At 44.2% G+C, this 21,507-nt stretch overlaps 1 protein-coding gene across 1 annotated transcript in view; it reads left to right on the plus strand.

Annotated features, from left to right (window-relative positions):
- grm4 (glutamate receptor, metabotropic 4) overlaps positions 1 to 21,507 on the plus strand; it is a 107,502-nt gene that overhangs the window by 62,153 nt on the left and 23,842 nt on the right. Inside the window, exon 3 of the mRNA XM_057041664.1 lies at positions 12,136 to 12,352. Coding sequence (XP_056897644.1) covers positions 12,136 to 12,352 — 217 coding nt within the window. The remainder of the gene's footprint in view (positions 1 to 12,135; positions 12,353 to 21,507) is intronic.

A 21,507-nucleotide genomic window follows, 5' to 3' on the forward strand; every position in this document is an offset into this window, starting at 1 on the left:
ATATAGGATGAAAAGCATGTCATGCAGTACTGGCGGGGGTGGGGGGGGAGGGGTGTAATGCAAAGATAAAGGCGGGTAACATGATTTCAGTGGGAAGTGGAATTTCCAGAGAGCAGCGCATGTAAACAGCGTTTAAGCCAACGGGCGCCATTACATGAATGGAACCGGGGTCAGTCGTTCTTATGGGATTTAGCTGCAGATCACAGGTGATCACCTGTGATCACCTGTGATCTGCAGCCACGTGATCTGTGGCATGAAATCAAACCTACACAAAGAGCTTAAATCTTGAGTCTGACCTTGGTCCCGAACTTTCATGTGTGAAAACTCAATTAGAAACTGGCAAAACTAAATATTGGATAACGCATTTCATTTGCTTTACGTATTGATAAGGTATAGCCTTGACTTTGAGGTGATTGATTTGGTTTTGAAGAAAAGGTCACGTTTAATGACTTGCTGTGCCTCATGCCAGCGCTAATCTATTCCAGTAAAGCCAATTGAATAAGTGACACAACATTGTTTAATGGAAGTGAGGAAGACCTGTTTTCATCCCTGCTGTTGATGCACAGACTGAAGCGTCTTCTTAGAATACCGATGTGGGGAAAAGCTGCGGCGGAACCAACCCCGATGCCGATTACAGTTTTGGACATGGCCTTTGGGTCAAAGGTTATTCCTGCAGGTTGCTCTCACACCATGTTTCCACCTGCAGGGAACTGCTAGAGAAGCAAATCAAGAGATAGAAACCCCCCAGAATAACAGCAAAGACTTGGGATGCTGCCTGCTACTGTCTGCACAGAGCAGCATGGTGGCACCATTGTCAGCTCACAGTTAGGATGTCCACTTAGCTTTTATTCCGTCAAACTTTGAATCGTGACCTGAAAGGATTTCCCAGTATGCTTGAGCGTGAGGGACTGGAATAGAGGATTGCTGTTACATCTTCACGGCGCTCCCCGCTCATTGATTGAGTATTAATTATTAACATTTTCACATCAGAGTTCAAATTTGTCTGCACAGATTCTGGATCAGCCTAAAGGCCGAGTCTGGCCAACAGGAGCACAAGTTGAGTAATTAAATGAATGTAAATGTTACGAGGAGCGCACAGCTCGCGCTGAGGGATGCTTTTCCCAGTTTGTCTCACGTATTGATTAGAGAGTTGAGGAATTACAAGTGAGCTCATCAAAATGCCATAAAAACCGCACTTGAGGTATTTTCTCAGCATCAAATTACAGACGAGGTCAACTTTCTGGCCTGGAAATCTTCACCTCTCCCTTCATTTTTTATGAATTGAAATTGATTGGATGAAAAAGAGGTTTGCCTCTATTTTCAGTGTGTGTTTAGCTCCAGCTTTTTCTTCTCACTCTCAAATATTAGTAGGTCATCGGAGTCACACACGCACATCACAGACTTGCCACCATGTGAGCACTATTTATAAAGCTCCCTGTGCACCAGTTGACTCTCCAGGGAGGTCATTAATTTGCCTCTCTGTCAGCGGTTTGGCCCAAAAAACTGCCCATCAACACGTGCACACACCTCTCCAGTAAAAGTATGGCCGTGCTTGCAGTGATGGGAACACATGAAAACAACCCATTTAGCATCAGAAGCAGCTGAGGGTCAGGTTTAGCTTTGAAGATTGTAGAATTTCATTTTCCTTTGATAAAAAGGCCCAACAACAAGATGGAGGGGAGACTCTGAAACAGTTGGCGACTCTGATAACCTCGGTTTGTTTCATGTGTTGCATCCAGCTCCAGCTACAGCGTATATCAGCGCACTTCAGGCGCAGGTTGACCCTTTGGCCTGCAGGAGTTTTCAATCCAGGTGGAGTGCTCCACTGGCTGAGAGACGCTTAATGAACCATCCAGGAGGAGAAGGTTGTGCCCGTCAGAGCCGTCATCCCTCCTCTGCCTGACTCTCATTTACAGCCGCTGCTCAGGTGCTGTTTTGCTGAGCTATGGCATTTTCCCCTGAATTGGAAGGCAGTGGAGGTGCGACCAATTCATGTGGAGAAAGATGCAGCACTTGCTGCGACTTGCATGAAATAGAGGAGACTGCAGCTCGCAGAACTACTGCCGATGCCACAGACTCACATTTACCATGTTTGTTACGATCCACCCGATTTGTTCAATGAAACGAATGCTCTTCTGAAAGCTAAGCTGGATAAATATAGCACATTATCCTGAAAACATTTCCCCTGATTTGTACATCCACTGGTCTGTAACACCAATATCTGGTCAATGGTTCTTTGTGGGAAGCTCCTGGAAGTGCATTAGATTCATTCACTCTTGATTTGTTCAGTATTGATCAGCCTGGATATGAATAGGAGAGTAAAAATCAGGGGACGGGTTTCTCCAATATCCATTAAAGATTTTTTTTGTTTCCAACAGAGGCTGATTCTTTGCACTCTATTCTTTGAATAGATTCTAGAGCTATAATTAGAATTTCTGTGCCTTTTGGTAGAACATTACGGGGTCTTTGGAGAGCATCAAAAGTGCACAAAAGTGTACTTCGCAGCTTTCAAGTCCATCAGATAAGTGCAAATAACCTGGACAGAGGGGAGTTCATTCATGACACTTAACAAGCATATAAGTAGTCACTTATATTAATTATTATGCTGTGCTGCACCACTCGGGACGTAATAACAGTACTAAGCAAATTACTCGGTTTTCTCTGCTGTTAAATACAAAAACATGGGTGATTTCACTGTAAATAAATGAATTTATATCTTTTGCATTCAAAGGTGCTTCCTAATCAGACATCAGACTCTTGCAGCAGCCTCATACCTGAGCTTAGCAAACAGCTAATGAGCTTGATGTGTGTAGCAAGTTCTTAAATGCACCTTTTTTTACCTCCAACATAGTAATTTTGAGTCACAGCTTCTTTTAAGCCTGCTGTAAACATGCCGTTTGCTGCCCAACAGACACTGAAGTTGCAGTGTAAGCAAAGGAGCCTCCATGCATGTTTGATGAAGTTGACACACCTCAGGTGACCTCATTACCAGCTCCTCTTGCATGGGAGGTTGATGACATCACTTAATTGCTGGACTGGAGAGAAATGGCTTAAATGTTTTCAAGTGCTGCCTGAAGTTCCTGCTGTCCGCTAACAGCAAAGGCCCGTCCTGTGTGCTATTCCCCTGCTGGAGCAGCTTTATTAACAGACACTCGCGCTTGCAGGGTGATAGTTCCATTTTCTGCTCTTTACCTCGACAACAACACTTGTTTACATGGTTCACTTGGGACGAGTCTTGTCTCCAAACCCCACCTTCAATTCTGCCTGGCTTTTCATTTTGTCCTCCTGAACAACACAATTGGGCACGGTTGGTCTTCCTGATGGACATTTGTCTTAATTCTTCCTTTTGTTACGACATTTCTATCCTGACTGTCTAAATCCTCCGGAGAAACGGAGGTGCTTTACTGATGTATTTTATGTGTTTATCCAGTTATAAAGGTAACATAATGGCTGACTGAGGCATGCTGGGAAGTTTAATGAATATAAATTCTTGCCAATAACCATTCTATCCATTAGACAAATAAAAGACACTGGATTATAATTATTTAGCTTATACAGTATTTGTGCATATCTAAATACCCTGGAAACAACATTTGAAGGGTGAACTGCATATGCTGAAATCTATTTTTTTTTTTCAGAATAAGAGCCCTTAACTCTAAAATAATCTTCATTAGCAGCCCCCAGGGTCCGTCTACTCCAGCCCACATAGCTTAGCCTGCTATGCCCCCCCACCCACTGTGAGCATGAAAATGAGGAAGTGGAGAACAGAGGATTGCAGAGTTATTTTGAGCAAATCTTGGAGCGAGGAGTGGGAGGAAGCATTTTTGGAACCTTCATGATCTAAACTGACAATTCTTGGATGTTTTATAAGATTGACAATTAGGTGTTTTTTTTAAATTGGATTCTTTTAAACAAATTTGATTTCAGAATACACCCTCAGCCTGTCATTTATTAATAGAAATAAAAACCTTTTGCTATTAAAAAAACAACTGTGTGGCAGAATAGATGGAAAGATTGATGCAGCTAAAGCTATCCTGGCTACAAAAGGCTTCTCTTGTTTAAAACCATCTGGTGAGGCAGACTTAAAGTAAATGCAACACAAAATAATGAGCATTTTATTTTGTGTCCATTATAAACCAATTTCGAAGCGTTCAAAAGTTGTAGAATGAGTCATTAATGAGCCTGCGGCTGAATGACGTTGAGTAAAATGGAATTTCTCCCTCCAGCCCCACAGGAATATAATAATTTACAATAATTTGCATGCTTGTTATGCATCAGTGAATAGAACAGGTTAAATAAGCTCCGTTTGACGGGAAACACTATAAATGAACCTATTTGGATGTGTAGAAAGGACCCAGACATTCCCCAGTCAGGTGAAGGTGTCTGTTCGGGAAAATGTGATTTGTGGCAAACTCATTATTTTTAATTAGCTCCGTCCTCTCGGTGTGTTATCACCAGCCGCCACGATAACGCGGCGGCGTGTTGTCCGGCGCGCATGTGCTGCAACGCTCATGGCTGCAGACAGCTGACTAGAAGGCCAAATACAACATTGTAATGAACTCAAATGGGCTGCGGTTCTTTTAGGTCATGAATCAGAGATGCAAAAAAAAAGAAAAGAAAAGGATTGGGGCTCATAATTATTCACAGGGGTTACGAACTGACCTCGGGGGAAAGAAACGTCGGCGGCGCAACATCGATGGTTTGAGCTCAAGCTGCTTCTGGTGCAGCTCCATCAAAAAAACCCAAAAAAAAAACAAAGCTGGAAGCGTCCATTGATGTGAAGCACTGAGGAGGCACAAACGTCTGCAAACCTCTGGTTCATGTGCAAACAACAGTTTGCGAGGACCGCTGACCTCGCCGCGCTTCTGCCACTTTTACGACCGGCTGAGATCGATGGGAGAATAGATGAATCTGACACGGCGTGCAAGGCTCGCCCCGAATCTTCCACCGAAATATTAAATCTATTCATATCCTCGGGCTCTGCAGAGAATTTCCCTTTTATCGTCGCTGATGTCTTTTTAAACAGTGCAGTCGAAAACGTACGCGGCCTATAGGGAGCGCGGGGAGAGGGAGGCAGATGATGATGAATACAAAAGAGATCTCATCCCCGTTAACTGCCAATAAATCCAGACATTTCATTATATTCCACATTTATTAATCAACTGTTATTAATCGTCGGGAGATCTCGTGTGAATCGGGGTTTTTACAGGCAAACTGAAAGAAAAGCAGAAACGTGGCTGCAGAAAATGGTGCTAGGAAGCAGATTCAAGAGGCGCGTTGGTTGCAGCTCGCTCAGAGTCTGCGGGGTGAAATCAGTCAAACCCAAATATATTCGGACTTAAAATCATCTTTCTTGAAAACCCCCAATGATAAACAGGCCGACCGGGGCACAGGCAGCAACTCGTTAATCACAAGTGTTGTTGGGTGGAGATCTCACCACATTTTTAGCCTTTAGTTACAACCATTTGCATGTGTAATGCAGGTAATAATTCAATTTGTAATGAGATAATTAATCACAGATGCGGCCGATCGTCACGGTTTAACACTTAGAACGAGAGACTCATGCAGGAAGAGCAAAGGGAGGGCGGAAAATAGGTGTGAGGGAATGTCAGAGGCGTAATTAAGATGCGCTTCTGCGGAGGTACAGTAAGAGGAACTGGGCGCCAGTCTGTGACAAATGACTCCGGGCGAAAAGAAGGAGGCCGTAAGCAGGAGAACAGGAAAGCTTTTATCCTGTATCTTCTGTTTCTGCAGGGATACAAAGATTTATGCAAACTATAACAATGTGGGAACAGCTTTGTGTGTGTGTGTGTGTGTGTGTGAGTACAGAGATTATTGAATAAATGGACAAAAACTGTTTTTTTACACCGGCTGACATGAAAGTATAAATCAGGCAGCAAAGGAAGCACTGGAGTACAGAAATGGCGTGTTGATGTGGTATGAAAAGAAATAAAAATTCCCACTTTATTAATTCATCTTAGTGGTAACGTGACGCTTGTTAGAGACTGTGACACGTCTCTAAAACATAGATGGACGGGTGAGACAGACAAGTGCACAGAAGCCACATTTATCACGGTGGGAAGTGGCCATTAGGCTGTAAACAGGACTCTCACATTTAGGAAGTTCATCGTCTGAAATGTCAACAAGCGAGGGCTGAGAGGGACGACGCTATAATTTCAAAGTGCTTCCTGTGTCCTTTCAAAAGACGAACGCGCCGTCTCTTTGGATCAAAGTGTTATTATGTTGTGATGATCTGTTTTTCTCTAGTTTTTGTTGGCTGACCTACACACCATGATCATCCAGCAATAGGTTAAAAAAATGTGCTTGTTATTTATTTTCATAGTGCAGCTTGACAGAGGAGAAAATAATATGTTTTGATTCAAGTGTTCCTTTGTGGAATGAACAGATGTCACATTTTTCCTCAATTTTAATTATTTTTCGACGAGTCAACAGATTGGAATTGATATTTATTTTCTCACTAACCCAAAGCAAACAAACCTCCATCATTCTTGTCAGCGGAGGTTAGCAGCTCAAACAGCCATTTTTGAATGCAGCTTTAATGTCTTTGTTTTGCTTCTGAGGGAACAATTAATGCATCTTTTGGTATTTTCTGTCTGGTTTCGGGTTCATCAATATCACGAACACAAAGACTGAGGCTCCGGTTTCCCAGGATGAGACAGGAAAGAGAAACGTTTCACTTTGTTATTGGAAGATTCTGATGATCTATATTCAAAATTATTGTGTGGGCGAATTCTTCTGTGTTTTAAACTGAATTTGAACTGTGTCCCATTGTAAAACCTGGCCCTTATTTCCAAGGGAAAGTGCTGTTAATAACAGACTCTACTTTCAACAGTGTGTTCAAAGGACAGTTTTACAGAAAAAATATGCTGCTGGATTTTTGGGGAGACACAGTTAAAACAACCAAACAGGTTTTGTGAATTTATTCAACATTCTGGTGCTGGAACAGATGAAAACACAGGAAGAAGCCTGTCAGCATCTATAGAGGGAATGGTTTTAAACACTGACCACTGAAAACATGGATTTAGAGACGCCTCCCAGGAAAGCAGAAAATCGGCTGGAGCGGCACATTGTTGACCATATTGATCCCAGGAAAAATGAGTTAGAAGATCTGGTGCATTTTATGATTCAGCAGAATACATCTGCACTTTGGAACAATCAAACGCTGATGCTCCGTATGTTGGCTTTAACCGTTCCATCACAAGCCCTCAGAGCACAGTCATTTGGAGAAAGCAACACTGAGGAACTGAGCTACCCCTGGGGGTCCTGGAGACTCTTGAGCTATACCTGAGGGTCCTGGAGAATCTTGAGCTATACCTGGGGGTCCTGGAGGCTCTTGAGCTATACCTGAGGGTCCTGGAGAATCTTGAGCTATACCTGGGGGTCCTAGAGAATCTTGAGCTAAACCTGGGGGTCCTGCAGAATCTTGAGCTATACCTGGGGCTCCTGGAGACTCTTGAGCTATACCTGGGGGTCCTGGAGAATCTTGAGCTATACCTGGGGCTCCTGGAGACTCTTGAGCTATACCTGGGGGTCCTGGAGACTCTTGAGCTATACCTGGGGGTCCTGGAGACTCTGAGCTATACCTGGGGGTCCTGGAGACTCCTGAGCTAAACGGGTGGGTCCTGGAGAATCTTGAGCTATACCTGGGGCCTGGAGAATCTTGAGCTAAACCTGGGGGTCCTGGAGAATCTTGAGCTATACCTGGGGGTCCTGGAGAATCTTGAGCTAAACCTGGGGGTCCTGGAGAATCTTTAGCTAAACCTGGGGGTCCTGGAGAATTCTGGGCTAAAACTTTGGGTCCTGGACAGTGACAGGAAACGCTGACATGAAGACAAAAATGAGCGGCTGCACGTAGAAGTGAAGGGAGCTGCTGTCAAGAATTTAAAGCTGCAAAAGTGGTTTAAAGCTGCTGGTTGGCCCGATGTGATTTATTGCGCCATTACAAACAGTGGCACCTTCCAAACATAATCATCTTAATTAAGTGGTGACTAAACAACAAGCACAACGAGCACTTTCCTCAAACTCAGAGGAAAGAGACGTCATATGTTACCTGCTCTTTGCTGTGTGTTCATTACTCTGCACCGTCCAACTCAGCTCAGGCAAAATATTTTCATTTATGAATATATTAATGTCCGTTTATTTAAAGCATCTAAGGGCATACATTAAAGAGCTTGTTAGTCCTGAGCAAACACCAGTAATGTGTGTATTATTAATTACCACATAAAAGCTGCTCTCAAGAATGATCTGGGTATTTTTGTTTTAACATGAGGCCACTGCATTATCAAAGTAAACTGGATCAGTATCAAACATCAAGATAAACCATGACCTAGGAAAAGTGAAAAATTCTACTGTAGCTTCTGATTACAGTCACCAAATATTCATAGGCTGAAATTTTGGTTGAAAAATGCAGGAAGTACAGAGCAGATCTGCGTTGTTACTGGCTGTCAGCCTGGACAACATCCAGTGTTTTACTGAGCTACTTCATTAAATAATAAAGACTAATTAGAAGTGAGCCTGAATGTTGACTGCTTGCCTGTTTGGGAAAGTGAGACCTAACAGCTGTTAGCATGACTGCCTCACTTTCAGTCGCTGTGTGATAGCTTTAGCTCATGTCAGACAGACCCCTGGCCAAGCCCCGCCCATATTGTGGGCGTGTCAAGTTCACCATCAGTAATTATCTTGGTGGAATCTTTTTGTTTTTCAGAAAGAAACTCATTACACAGACTTCACAATACCGTTGCTGCACTTTCCTGTGCACTATGCATGGCCGTGTGACGTATTTGATGAAAGCTTTTCATTTTTCCTCTCCAACAAACAGTACAGATGCAGAATGTTTCCCTGCAGTTCTAATGAGCTCCATTACTCCTGAACTGATGTGGTGCCAAATGAGCTCGCTGAATTTTTAAAAGGGCACAGTTATTTAAAGCAAGTGGTCTGAACTTTAAATCTGCATCAAAATTTTGCTTCAAACTGACATCACACCAATTAAGCTTTTTCCCCCACGCCCATTAGCAACGAAGTGGATTGTTCGGATGCAGATTACAGCGGTTTGGCTAGATTTTGTGGGAGGGCAATCTATCGGTATGGTGCGTTTGAAGAGACGGGGGTGGCAAAAGGGCTAACGCCACAGGACAGGAGTAAAATGCAACATTTAATAAAACAAAAAGATTTTTGAACCTCCAAGTAGGAGTTTAATTATAGCATGCAGGTGCTAATACATGGGGCCATCTCGAATGAAATTACGCTGTAGATTTTAGACGCCAAGATTATAGGTGGAAATCACGGAAGGGAAAGGAGGGCCCTGACCCTCCCTCAATCCTGGGGAGCCACATAATTTCCTCCAATATTCACAGTACTGTTGTGCGTAGCTGGAATTAAATAACACTCTAATATGCCCGCCAAACAAACAAACACGTGTTAATTCTAGATTTAATCTGGAAAAGTCATATCACCATGTCCTCCCCGCCACCCCTTCAATCACCATGGTTTGATGCACAGTGCCGCTCCGCGCATGAGGAAGGAAAGAGAGTGATTCTCTTGGTTCAGCAACATATAAAAACAACGCACAAAGTGGCCAAATAACATAATCGAATCACAGTATTTTGGATTCAATGAAGAAATGAAAGTCTAATCCACAGAGCAGCATCGTGGTGTAGTGGTTAGCAGCGTCACAGAGCGAAGGACCCCCGTGCGAGCCCCCACGAGGGACCGTGTAAAACTGTTTAACTTTCAATTATTCTAAATAGACTAAAAATAGAAATTTATGTTTCCCTCCAACCCTGGTATGTTGTGAAGATTTTGCTAAACAGTTTGATGGAAGTTTGGTGTGCCCCTCCATAATTCCAGTGAAGAGACTGTCCTCTTTATTCTCTCTCTCGCTATTTTTTCCTCCCACATCTCTCTTTTGATTGTGCAGAAGGAGATCAGACGAGGACTTAACTAGGACTTTAATTTCTCGAGTCAAAGCTAAGAACTGACTGCGTTGTATTAAAGAAAAAAACTATCACTGTAGCCCAGTGAGCAAGAAATCTCAGCAACACGCCTGATAAGCTCCGCCGGCTCCGGCTGTTGACAGAATGCTGAAATTGTACGATTGTTGCAGCAGCAAAACAGCAAAAAGCCCTTATGTGGAAAAAAAGAACGGTCTAGCTAGAACTATCTTTGCCTCCCTTCAAAAAAGACACATGACAGACTCAGCACAAAACGGAGAGAAAAAGCAATTTAAAGTCAGTGATAAAGGCTAAAACTAACACCTTTTTTTAGCCAAATTTGTCTGCATGACAGAAAAAATACATATGTTGACCTCTTAATAAAACATTTACTACACTGACACAGCAACGACAACTGATCCAAGAAAAATATTGCTAATTTTATATTTTGAGGCATAACCAAAGCTTTTACATTCAACAGGAATGAAAAAAAATAATGAAGGTGTAGAACTGTGTGTGTAACAGTGTGTGTCACATAACAGAAAATAATGAGGTTAATAATGTTAATTGTGTTGCTAACTTCTGAAAAGATATACAAGTCGAGTGCGTATAGCCCCTGTCAGCTTTGTCTAAGGTGTTCCAAAGGATTTTTATGTGCTAAGATATTCTGAATTGAGGCGTCATCAACACCTCAAAAACAAGTTCTCACAAAGGTTTTATTTCAGTTCGAGCTGCTTGCTCCTCCCTCGTGACGTCAATGAAGTGTGAAAGAAGAAAAGAAAGTTAACACGTCTGCTGCTTCGAGGTGGGAGGGAGGGACAGGTGTATGCGAAGTTCTGCTTCACAGATGGCGTCACCGAGTTAGCAAAGTTAAGCTGTTATCAGCAGGCGCAAAGTCATCGAGTTCGATGATGGCACCAAGCACAAAGCCTGTCAACATGAAAGGAGAAGATGACAACCTGCCGACGCCGACGTCTGTCAGCGCCCCCAGTCGGTGAAACGAGTGCCTGCGTCTGCCGCTCGATTCAGAGCGAGACACGAGGAAAACAGGCGGCGGGGAGAGTCCATCCGAGAGCGCCATTAATGCGTATGACTGTTTCTGCCCTTTGTCTTCTCTGAGAGGGAATGGATTTAATGAGGTTGCCTGTGACTGAAGTGGTTGCTGTATCAGTCTTCCACTGGAGCACAGGCCAAAAAATAATACAAAAACACAGCACAAGCGGGCAGCTCTGCACAATCATTCATTACAAGTCGTGCACTGACTGCCGCTGCCGCCCCCTGTGCTGGATTTGCTCGTTGGACCCATGTGGGAAAAGAAAGGAAACCTCAGTGATGGGTTACATGACTTGCTGTGACCTCTGAGGTCACGGGTACAGACTGAGCAGCTGGGATCCTGACAGTCTGCAGCGACTCGCAGGAAGTACAGCGATCAGCGCAGCGTTACGGCCGACTACACCAGAAACCCCCGCCGTCAGGCAGAGAGGGCAGGAGGACTTATTTCATCTGCAGGAAAAAAAGCTTTTCCAACAGGATCACAAGTGTGCCCGCATTTGAAAGAGAGCCATGTGAGTAAGTGGATGCAGTCAAATCTGGACAGTTGACCGAGATCACGGACGCCGCGATGAAAATAAAGCTGGAGCAACTCGAGCGAGCAAAAGTTGAGATTGGTTTCCCTGCCGCTGCATCTGAGCGACTTCTGTTGCGAAATCCAAAGCTAGAACGAAGCCCAGCTTTAATAACACCACCGTGTGCCCTCCACGGGGGGCTGTATTACACACACAGCAGGGGGCCATTGGAAAGAAATTAATGAAAAACAATGAATATTAAAGCAGGAAAAAAAGTAAAATAACCACCCTTTGGTCCCTGAGAAGAATGCAGAGAGTTCCCTTTCTGCTCGTGTGTGTGTGTGCTTCTCACGTGTCAGTGACAAGTGTGACTCTGTGAACAGATTCCTGTTGCTGGTGCAGAAAATAGTTCTGATGAGGTATTGTCGCCAAGCCTGTGATCGTCAGGGCTATTTAAAGCCACAGCAAGCCAAGTGGAGTTTGGAGCCGGTCGGGGAACAGTTGGGGATTCGGCAGATGTTCGATCTTTTATGAAAATGAAGAAATCGCAATTTTCCTGTTTGATTCTGAATAAATGAGCTGTTCTGTGCGTGACCGGGCTCGTTTTTCCTGTCTCGTAGATTCCTCAGGTGAGCTATGCCTCCACGGCCCCGGAGCTCAGCGACAACACCCGCTACGACTTCTTCTCCCGGGTGGTGCCCCCGGACACGTACCAGGCCCAGGCCATGGTGGACATCGTCAAAGCCATGCGCTGGAACTACGTCTCCACTGTGGCTTCAGAGGGAAACTACGGAGAGAGCGGCGTGGACGCCTTCATCCAGAAGTCCCGAGAAGACGGTGAGTGCCTAGTTTCTTGTTTCTTATTTCATGAAATTGGTTCGAGTCGATGTGTCTTAGTGGTTTTGTCATGTGACTGGAGCCCAGAAGGAGGGTTGGCTGCTATTATTAGATTTGAAAAATAAATAAATAAAAATGGAACTGCTGGAAAGTCTTAAGCGTTTCAGTAATGAGCAGTTCCTGGAAAATTATTGCTACAATTATTGCTGCTGCTCCTAAAAACTTGCTAATGCTGATACTTTTGTTGAAACGGGAGTTGTCTCCACAAAGAGGCCAGTCCTAGTTCTGTCCAAAAAATTCAATATAGTCACCGATTAGCATCTTTATTGCACACAATGTGCTGAGAACACGTCACATTTCTGTCTGCAATTAAAGAGACTCCAGAAGCCACTGGTCAAACACCAACAACATTAGTTCAACCAAGACCTTCTTCACCTTGAGGGAGAGGAGCCCTCCCAATCGTGTTGTAGCTGGAGAATCCCCACAGAGGGACGAAGTGAGCCTTTAGGAGGAGGGAATCGATCCGGAGACAGGAAAACCAGTGGGAGAAAAGTGAGCACCGCACGGTGGTGACAGTGCAGGCTTATTGGCACAGAAAACTGTGGCACGCGCTCTGTCTGACCCTCGACTCTGTCCGCAGCAGCGTGTAATGACTACTGACATGTCCAGCACTCTTTCTGCCACAGAGACCCTCTCTCTGCTGCCAGCTCTAAGCTGCCGGCCGTCTCGAGTCGGCTTGAAAAAGCTCGAGCTGCAGATTAGCCCCACAGAGCCCGAGTCTGTCCTAACAATCCTTGCACGGGGAAACCACGACCCACTGGCAAATCCCCCCCTTATAAAGGTGTTCAATGTTAATTAAGGCTTAACCTTGCTCATAAATTTAAATATTTTAGCATGGAATTTTAGTCCTTACAAAACCCAAGGTCCCCAAAAAGAACAGAGGAAACAGAGGAGAGCGAGAGAGGACCACAGGGTACTCCGGGTTCATGTAAAGGCCAGTGTCCATTACCTGTGTGGACAGAAAATACCTTTTAATGTAATGACACGTATGTAATGACAAAGATCCTCTCTGTCCTAACATCAGCTGTTAGCCTCTGATGCTAACGATCTCCGCTAGAATAAAAAGTCTACTTGGTCAAAGTTATCAGTGAACTGCTCCATGCATTCATCCGTGAGCATTCATATAAGCATGTCTATAGGTTGGAATATCTTGATATTGTGTTGATGACCTTTAATCCCCTCCCAGTTTAAGACAAAGCCCTCACACAGGTCAGACAGGTACGTGCCAGTCTGTCCATCCCAACTGTTCATTAAATCAGGCCTGGGCTGAATAACTGAGACGAGCAGCTTCAGGCGTGCAAACCTCCACCTTTCATCCATCTCTGTTCACTGCAGCCGCACAGCTCTTATACTCAGAGACATTTGCATTGTTGTTGTCGCTTCATTCTCTGACACGGCTCTCGAGATCACGCGTGTAGAGTGATTAGCATGCGGGGGAAGAACAAGACGAGCTTAGAATGGGGAACACGTTGGCTGATGTCAGAGCTCCAAAAGGAGCTACAAGTGCCTCTCCACCGTTTCCTTGGAAGATTTGGCTAAAATTGAAGGGTGTGAAGCGTTAATGTCAGCACGGTTTTGCTCAGTTAACCGATTTAAAAGGGATTTCCGGCCTGACAGATGAGCTGCGCATGTGATTGGGCAGTTACGTTGATGGTGGGCCCTCCTTGCAGCTCAGCAGCTCGTTCTTTTGTTTTTTCACTGCCTTTCAATGATCAAGCAAACATCAAACGGCTGAATCCCAACACCAGCTGCTTTAAATGTGGCTGGGTTCTTAAGCAGCTCCTCACCTTTCTGCTCCATGTGGTTAAAAGGCCTAAGAATCAATTTCCTTTCCTTGAGTCCATGCTGTTAGTGGAGGTTCAGTCTGAATGGAACTGCAGGTATTTGGCTGCTAAATGTGCACTTTGATCCAATGTGACCAAACATGAGAAGCCAGAGCCAAACTCAACAGTGTGCAGGGCCGTGGACATTTTATTTAATATTACTAACCTGTCTTTTATTTGGCAACGCGGGTCAAAAAAACTGTAAATGAATTCTGTCACCAGTCCCAGACTTACAATTTTAATTCTATTCAGTAATCTAGGCTCTCGATCACTTCTTTTCACTGTTATTCATTTTAATGTTAGTCATAACGTTACTCATAAAGCTTTGAATCATACATAAATCAGGAGGCTGTTGCTGTGAGTCAGCGTAGCTGCTCGTGAGAAATGCAGCAGTGGTTGAAAACAGTGAAAATTTCAATTTTGGCATCTAAAGAAGCCAGAAAATCAGGTTAAGGGATTTATATCACTGTGGACACTAAAGATAAGAAGCTAAAGGAGATGCTAGCTCAGACCAGCTGTTCTCACCATCATGAACGTATAGATTCATAATTTTACTTGGGTTTTTCTTGCGTTATTTTTCATTTCCACTCTAATGTTGTATAGCTGAGGGATGAATGCTAAATGTATTTGCTTTGTGAATATGTTCCTCTGAATATCTGAGTGCAAAATCACATTTATCTTTTAGTCATTTCTTCGGGGGCTGTTGGTGGAGCTGCTGAGCCGTTCCATCAGATCCTGCTGGCAGCAGAATATGATCTTATTTGATCCAGACTCACTGTCCTCTCAAGTGGAAACATAATTAAGTTGGACACTGGCTCTCAGATTGGATCTGGCTGGACCCGAAAATCTGCAACATGGAGCAGCGCCGGCTCGACACTGGGACACGTCGATATCTCACGGGGGGGGTTCAAATAAGGTTTTGTGAGGGCCAGCGTGGGCCTGGGATGCAAAGTCGAGGACAATAGGGACAAATGCAAAGGACTGACACATTCCATTTTCACCACCCTTGTCTTTTGGAGATGAAGTGGAGGAGATTAGGGTATCTTCGGATAATGATGACAGACACGCTCCTCTAAATGCAACAGTTTCTACAGCCAGCAGTAAAAATGTGCAGCTGGGAACGCTCAGGCTCAAAGAAAAAGACTGAATTCTCATAACCCAGATATTTACAGCCGACTCCACCAGACAGGTACAAGAGCAGCGAGTGTTTGTTACCATCGATTCTTCAGCATCCACAACTTTAAAGGTTGGATATTTAATCCATATTAAGGCTGCACAGCATTGTTATTTTCATTATCTTGTTAATCTACTGATAATTATCATCAGTCCTTAAGATGTCAAAAGGTTCCCATTTTTATCCACCAAACCAACCAAAAGAAGACTATTCGTCAGTTTCAGTTCTCTGTCTTGGTGAAACCGCAGCACGTTCCCAGTTCCACACGATCCCAAATCAAACACCCTTCATCTTCTCTTCACGTCGCTGTAATCTGGGTCACGGTCGGTACTGCGCTCTTCAGGTGAGAGCTATTCTTGCAGATTCTCTCCAGCGCTACCCACTGCGCTACCCACTGCGCCACCGTGCTGCCCACGGCTCCATCGCTGCCCGTGGCGGCGCAGCAGCGCTGCTGCAGGGTTGCACGTTGGGCGAGCTGCTCTCTCTGCCCTCCTTTGACTGCTAATCTCACCGCGCTCCTCATCTCAACCTGGCCCTTTTCTCCTGCCATTTACTGTAGGCTCTTTACCCTGGAACACCTTCTGGCCTTTAAACCTCATCTGTTCATAACTGGTCATTTTCAAAGAAAGGTCAGGACCATTAGACTTCAATAACATTGGGGGTTGTGTTTTTTGTTGACTGTTTCCATGTCTGTAATTCATACCTAATTCAAACCTTCTGAACATATTATGCCGCACCGATAAGCCAAAGCAGGAAAGAACGCTGTGAAAAACGATGTTATGTAATCAGGGTTTTATTTTAACCCCTCATTTCCACTGACAGCGGACGATAAATTCTCTGCAGTGCAGAAGAGAAAAGAGTCATAAATGCTTATGCAAGCGGCCCATCGTGAAACAGTTTGCGTTGCTCTCTGCAGTGTGTCAGTGCCGGGAATATGAAACTCTGGAAAAGGGCGAGAGTCAGGAACGGCCTTGACATCATCACATAAACGCATCACGAGCTGCAGAACTGCTTCAGCCGTCTTATCACTATGAAACCAGATTAGAGGCGGATTCGGGAACCGGATTTCAAAATAAAATTCGGGGTTATTGCTAGTGACATGTGAGCCTGCTTTGATGCAACCATAATTTCTCCTGTTTCCACGTGTTTGAAGCTTTTGTGCCCCCAGCGTCCTTATTAGAGCGAAGGGTCCTTCCCAGTAATGGAGGCTGACACGCCGTGTCATTTCACCCTCACCTGGTGCTTTCTATTTTTTCTCTTCTTCCCCTCTTTTTGTGTGTAATTAAATCATTGAGAGGATTTTAAGCTGTCAAGTGCAGCCTTTTCAAAATCAAAGTAGACATTCTATAAATTGAAACAACAAATAAATCCATACCTCCGGTTTTCCTAAATCTGCTCGTCAGGTGACGGTAAGGAGGAGGGTGAGGACAGGCTCAGTGACACACGGATGACAAGGAGATTATGCAAATGTTGGGAGTGAGGGATGCGCACCGCCTTTTTTCGTCATGAGGGAAGTGTCAGGACGAATGATTCGAACACTCATTAACCTGAAACGTCTGGTGAAGCTGTCTGAGGGGGAACGTTTAGTGTTTCTAATGTTTGGTGGGGCCACCAACAGGACGCTAGCTTTCCTGGGAAGCAATTTCACCTCATGAGCTTGAGACCCAATGCATTGTGGGAGATATAATTACGGTATTGGAGGTTATGTAGATTTATATGCACTTAGTGTCAAATACCCTTTACTGGTTTAATTAACTGAGAATTAGAAAAAAAAAGACTAAAGAAGAGAGAAAAGAAAGGAGGGAAGAGGTCACATCCCTTTGGGACCACGTGTCAGACACAGGAAATCCCTGTCAGACAAGGCCAGACAGCTACGCTCCTCCTTCAAGCCTCATTGAGTCCTGATGGACGGCGCGTTGGGCTTCTGATGGTTAAAGGAGACACTAGTTGGACCACCTGTGTCTCCACCTGTGCCTCCTCTCATTTTTCATACTCGTCGTGAACAGCAGCAAGACAATCGGCCGTGGCTGCTGAGCCAGGCTGGAAACGCAGTTTCTTTAAAAAAAGAAAAAAAAGAAAAAAAAGAAAAGAAAAAAAAGCGGAATGCAAAATAACAAAAGATTACGTTCAATCATTAACGTGCACCAAAAGGGAAGCTGATCTTTGATCATGAGGAGAGGCTACCGTCTCTTGGTAAATTCCCTGAATGATATTTCCATTATTTTGGGCCTCACCCACAGCCTGGATTTAAATGCAAACTGCGCAGGAGATCATTTACATTCCTGATGACACCTTGGCGCCCCTCCTGCTGGGTCCACAACTTTGCCGAAGATGCTGATTTAATCAAAAACGGATGTTGCCTGTCATGCCTCAGATCCTGAAGCTGGAAAAACATTTTGAGGCTGCATATTTTTGCACGCCAGGCAGAAATCTAGAAGCGCGAGGGCGACGGAAGGATGCTTTGTTGTAAAAACAAAGCACTTCATGTTTTCAGGCATGTCTCCATTAAAATCAATCACATTTAATTAATACCAATCAAGTGTAATGCGAATTTAGACTAACGCTCATAAACCGCCGTGACGATGACGTCTCGACTCAGTGGCTTGGCTTCTATTTCTAAATTCCTCAATTACACATGTAATAACTTTGGCTTTGCTTTATTACTGCTCCACGTTCCACTGCCCCCCTCTCCTGTGTTTGGCACGTGGCTCCATATCTTCAATTTAACTCGCTCAAAATGTGATTTGGGGGGTGAGGAATGGGAATACTGACCCCTTTAAAGACACAAAACATACTTTTAATCGCATTTTCCACAGTGATTTCACCAATGAAAGAAAAGGTCCTTGGCTCAGGCCCCCAATGATCAGATTTTTCGAATGCAGTCAAATCAACTGTGTTTGCAGCGAGACCCTCAGCCGAGCCCACCCCCGATCAGACAGCAGCAGTATTGTTTGTTTGCCCTGATGAGGAGAAGTGCTAAATGTTTAACAGCGTTTTAATCTTAAGGGTTTTCCTGCGTGCATCCTCGTTAGGAAGAGGAAAGTCCCACCGTCGTCAAGCGGGTAAATTTACCACAGCGCAGAAAAGCTAATTTCACAGCGCTTAGAGGCCCAGGCTTGATTTATAAATCATTTCTGCTGAGGAGGAAACTATCATTCAGTCGGTTTGGAATCTAATTTATAGCTACCCCAGAACATATTTTCGGAAACTGGAAACCGAATAAGAACCCGCTCTTCAGAAAAAGCAGTCAATAATAAAATGGGCTATTCTCTCTTTGAAAATATGAAAACCCATTTGCATTTTTTCTGATTATGAAGGGTGTATCCACAGGTTGGGGTGGTGCGTCTGTGTTGGAGAAGACATAATGTGATAGGTTGCATTTGCTTGAAAATGGGGCATTGTTGGGTTCCCAGCAGACGCGGCGGAGCTCGAATGACACCTCCTAAGGTGAGATCATTGGAGTCAAAAAGCAGGCTTATAGTTTCAGCTGTATTTCGAGGCTTAGCTTTGAAGACGCGGCTCTGCAGAACACGTTTTGGTCTCCCGCTCTTTTTAAAGCGCTAATTCACACATTTTCCTACTGCACGTATAAAAAAGAATGCAACGTCGGCTCCTCCTTACCTTCGCCTCCATGAGCTTCACTGCACCGTGGAGATAAATAAACCGGGTCCATTTCCATCAAAGACTTACAGCGAGCTGATATCAAAGAGCAGAGTTGCTGACAAATGTAATACCAGGCCCGGTTGCCATTTGGCTTAAGAAAATAGCCGTGTCAACAAAACCCCCCAGTTGATCCATCAACTTTAAGGCCAGAGTGTAAGTGCACTTTCACCCTGTTGTGTTCTAATGTGCACTTTCACAACCCGTTTGTGGACACATCAATACAAGCGCGAGAGGATAAATGTGTATTTTAGCAACTTCAGATTAGACCCATGCTGAGGTTATGGCGCTCAACAGACCCGAGTTCAACGGCGGCACGGCTCCTTCATCGCTCCCTTTTTAAATCAAACGCCACTATCGTCCATGTGGGGAGTTTCCAAACTTTAGAAACTGCCAGATTCTTTATCACAAAAGAAGTTCACTGGAAAAGTAAATAAAACTCGCACAACGGGTGGGTTCCGTTTGCTGGGCAGGGTGGGAGGTGATTAAAGGGTTCCATTTGTTGCAGTGAGAACACGAATATTGGTGATTATTTGCTGAAGCTCCTCTGAACAGAAGCGGTAGCATACACCCAGAAGAGACTGATAGTAACTTCACAGTAGTCTGCGGTCTAATCCGAGCTCATTTCACACACCACTATGCAGATTTCTTTCTTATTAACATCACAGCATCTCTCCAATGGTGCGCTTTAAGCCCATTTTAAAAGACTGCACAGCATGCTAAGAAATTGCTTTCTATCATCTGGTCTCATCTCCAAACCTTCACATCAGTCAACAGCAGCTGGCAGTTTGTTGCATTATCTGACGGCTGATCGCAGCCAAGCAGCTCGACTTTTTGATTTTGTTCTTTCTCCTGTTTACCAGAAGGACAAAGTCAACGTTTAGGAGCAGCTGAGAACGCAGGAAAAGCCCTTAACTTGGTGTTTGCAAATCTATTTGGTTTTAATGATTCCAAACTGGCATTCTTATTTTGCCGACTCACAATGAGGTATTCATACATGTTTGAAATGACCCCCCCCCAGTGAACAAATAAAACAGCCGACAGCCCATAAACACCATGTGTTTATAGTGAAACGTAGTTCCTGGAAGCCAATTGCTTCAGTTTATATTGTGATTCACAACGTGCTGTTAAACCTTTCAGATTTGGCTAAATGCCTCTTTGGGGTATATACTGTAGACATTGAGCTTAATTTCCAGCCGAGCTTTATCATCATCTAACCACAGTCAATCTGTGGAGTGGCTGAAAATGGACTCAGAGGGCCTTTTGTTGATGCTTATTTGAATTAATCAGGGCTCAAATGACTTTTATCCACTAATGGCTCCATGTTCATACCTTTTATTGCCCTGAAATATCTGTTTACCTCATATTAGTGAATATGGTAATGCAACACACACTGGCCAGACATAAACGACGATAGTGTTAATCTCACACACACACACACACACACACACACACACACACACACACACACACACACACACACACACACTATGACAGAATGACATTTGAGCAATTTGAAGCTGAGAATATTAAGGGCCAGTTTGAGGTTGAATGGCTGAGCTCAATACTCTGTCAATCTGGGTGGTTGAGTGAGTGATTAAAAGAAAATAAATTAGCCTCTTCAGCTGCAGAAGGACGACGCCAACAGCAGATTGTTGATATGTGAGAGTAGGAAGTTGGCTCTCGACAGCCTCACTTTAAACCACCGCTCTTGCGAGGATGAATACAAATTTAAATTTGAACCATCCTCATATTACAGAGGCTGATGAAAGTTGGAAGTTTTGGGCGTCTTTGTGGCTCAGCAGGCTATAATAATTATTAATGGAGATTATATTGTAATTGATGCCGTGGGGAGGAAATTATTTCTTCTTCATCCCCTCAGCTGAGCTGAGAGCCCAGAGTCAGAACACGGCCTAGGGGACTGCATGCGGGGGAGATTTAATGCCCAGCTCCAGAACACTTCAGCTCTGTGATTTGTTGGAACATGGGGGACCGAACCTGGTCCCCTTCTGTTCGGGGTCAGGATGGAGACCCTTCTCCATCCCCCATTATTCCACTGTCATTGCCTTGCAGCTACGTTTTGGAAGGAAAGAAAAATGGCTGATGTAAAAATTCCTAATGAACATGATTCATGCGGTTTGAATGACCCATTTGCTATAAATCCTTGGAAAAACATTTACTGAATCAACAGGGGATGTGATTTATCTCAGTGAGGATGCGGCTGAACATGGGTGGGTTTACTAATAGTCAAACGCAGCAGACATTGATCACATGGTGTATTCAGGGGGATTATCACTTTAACTGTCCCTACAAGATTCCCAAAGATACAGAGTCGAAACAAAGATGGCAAAACACTGAATGATGTGAAGCCAAATTCGCTTGTGGGGGGGGACGGGTGTCCTTCGAGGCGGTTTGAACATGCGTTGCACGGTCCGCTG

Source organism: Takifugu flavidus, chromosome 8 (genome assembly GCF_003711565.1).
Source record: "Takifugu flavidus isolate HTHZ2018 chromosome 8, ASM371156v2, whole genome shotgun sequence".
Lineage (NCBI taxonomy): Eukaryota > Metazoa > Chordata > Actinopteri > Tetraodontiformes > Tetraodontidae > Takifugu > Takifugu flavidus.